This window comes from Pterocles gutturalis, unplaced genomic scaffold, assembly GCF_000699245.1.
Source record: "Pterocles gutturalis isolate BGI_N339 unplaced genomic scaffold, ASM69924v1 scaffold1359, whole genome shotgun sequence".
Taxonomy (NCBI): domain Eukaryota; kingdom Metazoa; phylum Chordata; class Aves; order Pterocliformes; family Pteroclidae; genus Pterocles; species Pterocles gutturalis.
In genome coordinates, this window is record NW_010130250.1 from 9,114 (window position 1) to 16,029 (window position 6,916).

At 51.0% G+C, this 6,916-nt stretch overlaps 1 protein-coding gene across 1 annotated transcript in view; it reads left to right on the top strand.

Moving 5' to 3' along the window:
* Positions 1–4,713, top strand: part of LOC104466634 (RNA-binding protein 38) — a 13,394-nt gene extending 8,681 nt beyond the window's left edge. Inside the window, exon 3 of the mRNA XM_010080138.1 lies at positions 4,325–4,713. Within this exon, the coding sequence (XP_010078440.1) occupies positions 4,325–4,625 (301 nt within the window). The 3' untranslated portion in view covers positions 4,626–4,713. The remainder of the gene's footprint in view (positions 1–4,324) is intronic.
* The last annotated feature ends 2,203 nt before the right edge of the window (positions 4,714–6,916 follow it).

Consider the following 6,916-nt stretch of genomic DNA (forward strand, 5'->3'; position numbering starts at 1 on the left):
CCCCCCCGGCAGCGGGGAGACCCAGGCGGTGGCAGGGTTTAAGAAGTCTGTTCTTTCAGCAGGCAGCACCTCCCAGGAGCCCAGGGCGCTGGCAGCCGCAACCTCACCTGATGCGTTTGAACATCTCCACCCAGGACTGCACCAAAACGGGGCTGCTTTTGTTCTCTCCTGCCTGTTTTGTACAGCAAAAGCAGAAGCCGAGCCTGCGTTCCCTCTGCCAATGGCTCCGTAACCATCTCCTTTGTTCTGTGCCTCTCCATTTTGGCTGCTGGGGCAGCATGGCGTGGTGCCACGTCGTTAGGAACGTGGGCTAGCGTGGCGGTCCCGGCTCCCCTCCGGCATTGGGACAGCCCTCCCCAGTCCCTCCTGCAGCCATCGTGGGCTCTAGGCTTGGGTTTGACCGTGTTCGTTGGGTTTTGTGGCCTTTGCCCGCAATTAATTGTAACGCCATCAGCATCTCTTACGCCTGCTGTTCATGGGATGACTTTGACGTGTGGTGGCGATGGCTGGTCACTGGGCTGACGTTTCATGATCACACGGTGTGTATTCCAGATGAAGTTCTCTTCTGGCTGGCAGGGCCCATCGTGGGGGATGGAGGAAAACTGTGATGAGGGAGGAAGGGAAAGGCATCTTAGAACACAGATGTGACTCATTCGGTAGAAATTCAGATTAGAGTTTGCTGATTTCTAGAAAAATTCCAAAACAGATTTTTTTTTTTTTCCCTGAAAGACTGTCTTCAGAAGTAATGGAAGGGGAGGAAATAATTTAAGACTTTCTATGGATGCTAAACGTAACCAGCAGAGAACTTCTTTGTATTGCACTGTTTTGTTTTGTTTGTAGCTGCGAGTCATCAGAGTGACCTTACCTTGGGTTGTGTGTTGTGTTTTGATCCATGAGTTGCCTCTGTTCACCTGATGCAGAAGTCCAAACTGCATCATATCCTGATTGAAATTTCTAGCTAAATTATTAAAACCCCACAGACCAAATGAACCTTCCCTTTTACATAGAAGCAGATTCTGGAGTTGCTGAGTGTGATTTTTGTAGTGCAGTGAGCTATGGTGTGTGATCTGCGCTTGTGTATGCATGGGGCTGGGATGTATTTTCTGGAATGGAGCACAGGAGTACTTATTGTCTTCCTAGCTAATGGTGCTTTTTATTCAAAGTAGTATTGAAGACCTGGAATTTTTCCTTGCTGAGGGGAAAAAAAAATAGTGCAGGATGTTGTGGATTTGCTGTCTCTCTGGAGCACACCCTGGGAGCTGCGATGGAGGAGCTGTGTATGTGAGGGTAAAGCCAACATGCGGGTTTCTCAGGGATGAGTTAGGACTGTACGCTGGCCCTGATGGTCCCACACGTGGCATGTCACCACAGGGGGTGTGCTGGCTCTGAGGAGCAGTTGGGTGGCAGCAGGGGACATCAGGGGTGACCTGCGGAGCTGCTCAGACAGGATGATGCTCGGGGTTCTCGGACCATCCTCTTGGTCACTTTGCAAGTGCAGGATGAATGCCTGTGTGCAGGAAAAGTGGAGCCCGCTCCTCTGCCCCTGCTGGTGGGTGTTCTTTAGTGAATCCTGAGTGTGAAGGTTGTGCATTTGTGTTTTTGTTGTGTTTGTGGGGTGGTTTTAACCTTATCAAGCCCTGGAGTAGCAGGAAGCCCTGCGGGACACATGTAGGGAGAAGCGACAGGCAGGCAGAGCATCCATCACGGGTCTGGGATGCAGGCTGCTGTCCAAGCTGCCTGTTTATGAGGGGATAGAGCAAGAGGCATGCGTGGGCTGTCCTCATCTCACCCCCAGCGGCTGCATGGGCCAGTGCCTGGGGCTGCCTCTGCGGAGCCCTTCCCCAGACCCTGGCAACCAAGACAGCAGTATTGCGTCTGTGTGGTATTTAAAACAAAAGGAAACAAAACAAACTCCTGGTGACCAAGTGTGAGGAACCTCTGGGCTGGGACTGGCCCAGCTCCTGGGAAGAGATGGCCGCTGATGTGAGTGTGTGACATCAAGAGCTATTGGTCTGAACTGGTGCATAAGCTCTAGCTCCAATTCAGCTGTGCTGGCCTCAGTTTAGATCAGAGCTAAAAGCGATCCAGTGAATTTCTGCTGCCTCATCTCATTCTTGTTAGTCACAGGGTGATACGGGGCGTGGAGCATTTATGGACTGAAGGGCTGTGGGGTCCCTCTGCACTACACCGGGGATGGCTCTGGGCTCTGGAGATGCTCTTGCACTCCATCAGCCAAAGGGTGAGGGTCTGCTCGCCACCATCCACCCTCCTCCCCCGTCCTGCCTCTCTCCAGGCAGCCTCGTTACATCTGAAGACCCTGATTTTGGAGGCAGTGTTGCTGGATAGAGGGAGGAGAACATTCTCTCATCATGCAGATTGCGTCAAGAAAAACCAAAGCGCGTATGTGAGCATGAAACGAGAGAAGACTCTGCTCAGATGAGCCCTTGTTTGCAAGGAGCCGTTCTCCTGCCTGAGGAGCAGGTTAAACCATTCAGTGCTGGCTGTAAAGCACATGGGAACAGCCCTGGACCTGCTGGATGGGGAGGAGCAGCCCCTGGTGCACCTCGGTGTGTTGTAGGAGGTGGCTGAGACCTGGGGCAGACACTCGGGTGGAACGAGGGCAGCCAGCAACCCATCCAGCAGAAGTTTCCAGTCCCTGGCTGGGAGTCCCCGTGAAGCACCAGAGCACCGGGTCCCGCGACTGGGCAGTGTGGTGGGTCTGCTGGGATTTCTGACCCCGGGGATCAGACGGATGAGTGGGCAAGAGATCCTCTTCCCGAGCAGCTGAGTGGTTTGGGCACGCACAAGCCTGGGTCTTGTGAAGAGCCTGTGGGAGGCTTTTAAAAGTGATCATGTCTGAAAATGTGCTGTCACACACATCCACACAAAAATCCCCAAAATATTTGAATCTGCATAAGCTCTTTGCAGAGTTTTATCTTTGTGGGGTTTTTTTTTGTTTGCCAAAATGAGTTGGGCTGGGGGGCAGGGTGAAATGAGCTTTCTGGGGGATGGCTTTGGGTTCGTGCTGTTTCCTGGTGTGATTCAGCAAGCAGCCAGACAAAGGGACCCTTTCCACAGCTTGCACTTTTTGGTTCACATGGCTCTGATCTTTCGGTGGTCAATGCTGTTTGCTGGTGGTGGTCTGCACACCCCTGTTTCTTAGCTGAGCCCCAAATCTGTCCAGCCTGCACGGAATGGAGCTCTCTACTGCGGGGGGCAGATCCCCTTTGCAGTTGCATGTGCAAGTGCCCGTGTTTGTCTGGCCCCTGGTGCAGATGGACCTACACCTTCTGTTCTGAGCAGGTTTTGCTCTTGTTTGAGGCCTGACTTCTTGTGGGCCCTTTGGAAAATGCAGGCTTTTTTTTTTTTTTTCCTCCTCATTAGCAGTTCGTAGCAAATTAGTGGGCAATCCTGCATTAATCATCTCCAGGATCTTTCAGGCTATGGACTTTAATTGACTGTGGCGTTGTTAAATTCCTCTCAGCAGCACGGCTACCTCGGGGCAGGGGCAAACCGGCTGGTGCAAAGCAACGCTTGAGGAGCTGCGTGGAAAGGGCAGAGGAAATGCCAGGGGCTGGCTGGCTGCACAGCCTGGATGGGAAAGCTCCTGGGCACACGAGCATCGCTGCCGGGCCAGGGGCTGCTGAGGAGTGCTACTGAAGGGAAGAAAACCAAAATTAATGTCTCGTGTTTTACAACAAACACTCTGTAGCATTTCCCCAAACATCCAGTGTTATGGAAACATGGCTTAGATGTGTGGTGACTGATAGCAGCTGGTGAGCTGGACACCCCTTGGCTGTGCCTGGGGACAGCGGTCGTCCCTGGTGGGATGCTGCCTGATGGGATGAGTGGAGGAGCAACCTGGTGTCCCTGCTGTCAGGACATCCCCTGGGGGGTCAGGGGGTCCTTGGGTGCCTCCAACAGCGTTTGTGGGGGAGAGTGGACCCGAAGGACACGGGACCCAGGGAGGCTGGCATGCTGGCAGGGACAGGCCAGGGGGATGCGACGGGCCAGGCAGGCAGGGGCTGTGTTGTGGCCATGCAGGGAGAATATTTTGGGGACCAGCAGCTGGATAGTGGGAGATACAAGACATGGAGAGCAGGGTGTGTGTCCGTTCTTGCAGTCCATGCTTCACCTTGCACTACTGCCACCCTTGGGGTGCTGGGGTGTTTGGCTTTTCATTCCCCCCGCCCTGAGCAGCACCCGTCGCTGGCGGGCAGCACGGCTGGGCAGCACCGTTCTGTGGCTGATGCACATGGATTTGGGGGGAAGGAGGGGGACACGAGCCCAGCCCCTCACTGACTCTCTCCCTTTGCCTCCACAGGCTCACGCCTCACTATGTTTACCCCCAAGCTATCATCCAGCCCAGCGTGGTGATCCCTACCCCCGTGCAGTCCATCACCTCTCCCTACATCGACTACACCGCCGCCAGCCAAGCCTATTCCCAGTACACCACAGCTGCCTACGACCAGTACCCCTACGCTGCCTCCCCTGCCGCCGGGTTCGTGGGATGCAGCTACCCAGGTGCTGTCCAGCCCCCCATCACCTCCAGCAACCCCGCGGCGCCTGCCACCGCCTTCGTGCAGTACCAGCCCCAGCAGCTGCAGCCCGACCGCATGCAGTGAGGGCGCTGCCCGCACCTTCAACACCCCGGACAATCTTCTACAATGGAAGGATATGACTAGGACAGCAAAAGTGACAAAAAAAAAAAAAAAAAAAAAGGGAAAAAAAAAAAATCACCCTGCCTCTTTATCCCCTTTCCATAGGTGCATATCGATACCTAAGCTATTTATAGTGTTAAGGGCAAACCCAAACCCTTGCAGTCTGTGCTTATGAAAATGGACTTGTGGTAAGGTTTTTTTTGTTTGTTTTATTTTTTTTTCAATCTGGACAGATACTGTCTTGAAGATGTTCTAAAAGTGACTGAAATGTTTCACAGGAAAACTACAGATTCTTGCACATGTGGCGGTCTGCTTCCATCACCTGTGGTCTTCTTTCTGCCCTTACCCCGTCTGCCCAACCAGCCCTCCCTTCCTCATCAAACCTGCAATCCTCTTATTTACTGTTGAGGTACAGAGGTACTTGGAGAACGTGGAAAAAAGCAATCTTATTTTTTGGTTGTACAAAAACTTTGTAATACTCAGAGATGCCTTACAGAAAAAAAAAACCACAAAAGAAAAAGAAAAACTATTTTTTAATATTTATTGCGATTTTATTCGCATGAGCTGTGAATTGCAGACAGAAGAATAGTAGTAAGTATCTGCCTTGTTTAATTCTCATTTTACTAAATTATTGTATGTAGGTAAAAGTTCTTAAGTAATTGCTGAATCACTTCAACATGCAAAAGGGAATATTGGCTTGAAGGAGAGCAGAATATTCCTTTAGTCAACGCACTGTACTATTTTCTTATTGTAATTGTTACTCTGTTAAGATTATCTCAAATTTAGGTATATTTTTAAATGCAAAAAAACAACCAAGAATACCGAACATTTTGTCTACTTTGGTAGATCTTTTGTTACAATGCTGCAACCTATGGAGACATTTACAGTATTTATGTAAAAGAGATTTGGGGCTGTTGGCCAGCGAAGCTTAGGAGAATATCATGAGTGGAGCAAAAGAGAAAATGGTGTTATGTCATTGAACAAATGGGTAAACATGACCTCCTAATGCCTATAATCCAACAGCCAAATAAAGGAAGAGAACAGATAATGTAAGTTAAGTGCATTTCTACAAACAGCAATAAACTATTTTAACTTTTAAACTTAATGTAAGTTAAGTGCATTTCTAGAAACAGCAATAAACTATTTTAACTTTTAAAATTATTGGATCCTGTATGGTACCATGTTTGCTTGGCTGGAGTCTAGGAGTGCTTTCAGATGGAGCTGGTCTGGCTGTGTTGGGCCTTCGCCCACGAGTGTGCCAGGGTGGGCTGAGAGCATGTGTCCCACGGTGCGACGGAGCCCCTGCTCCCATCCTGAGCCAGCATTGCATTGCACAGGCACAGCTGTCCCTCACAGCGTGTCTTCTGTGCCCTTGCTTACTCTGTGTGTCCCAAGTCACCTGTAGCTCTTGCCACCTCAGGGTTTTTGAGTGTTGCGCTGGAGCTGTGCAGTCCCCACAGCTGGTGCCCAGCACCAAGCATTTCCTGGCTCCCAGTTTGTGGAGCAGAGGGTGTGAAGTGCTGCCATCCTGGTGCAGCTCCAGTGGAAACTGGGACAGCTGAGAATCAAATAGAATAAATACAAAAAAGTTATTCTATTTGAAGGTGCTAGTTACCAGGTTCATCTCTGTAAAGGTTGCAGCAGAACGGGCGCCAGAACATCCCTGCATCTTTGGCAGCAGGGTATGTTGCTGTTCAGAAAAGGAAGATGCCTGGAGCCATCCTGGGGGAAGAGGATGCTGTAGGACAGGAGCAGAGGCAGTTCAGCGCTGTGTCTGGTCAACTGCCCTGGTGAATGTAAAGGCACGCAGTGGGCATGTCTAACGTCATCAGTAGGCTTCAGAGTAAACAGCCCATCTTAATGAATGGAAACAGCTCATTCCTCCCTTGCTTATGTTGTATGAGAATGCAGATCCTGGTGGGGCTCTTGGTCCTGCCCAGGGATTTGCTTACAACCATGTGGGTGACATTTATTTCCTTTTTGAGTAATTAGTTTCTGGATATGGCTGTGGGGCTGCCAAAGGAGTAAGAGCTGAGCGCCGCATCCAGCACGGCAGTGGCGAGGAGCACAGCCTGGCCTGAGAAACCCGCCTTTGATGCACTAGCGGGGCTGGAGATTATTCAGCAATTCTTTATCCCTGTCATGAGTCTTTCTGAGGAGGAGGAGGGAGGGGAGGATTTGGGAGGCAGGTGAAGGCACTGCTGAACATCAGCTTTTGTCTTCAGTGGGGACCCGTGTCTCCCCAGGTCAATAGG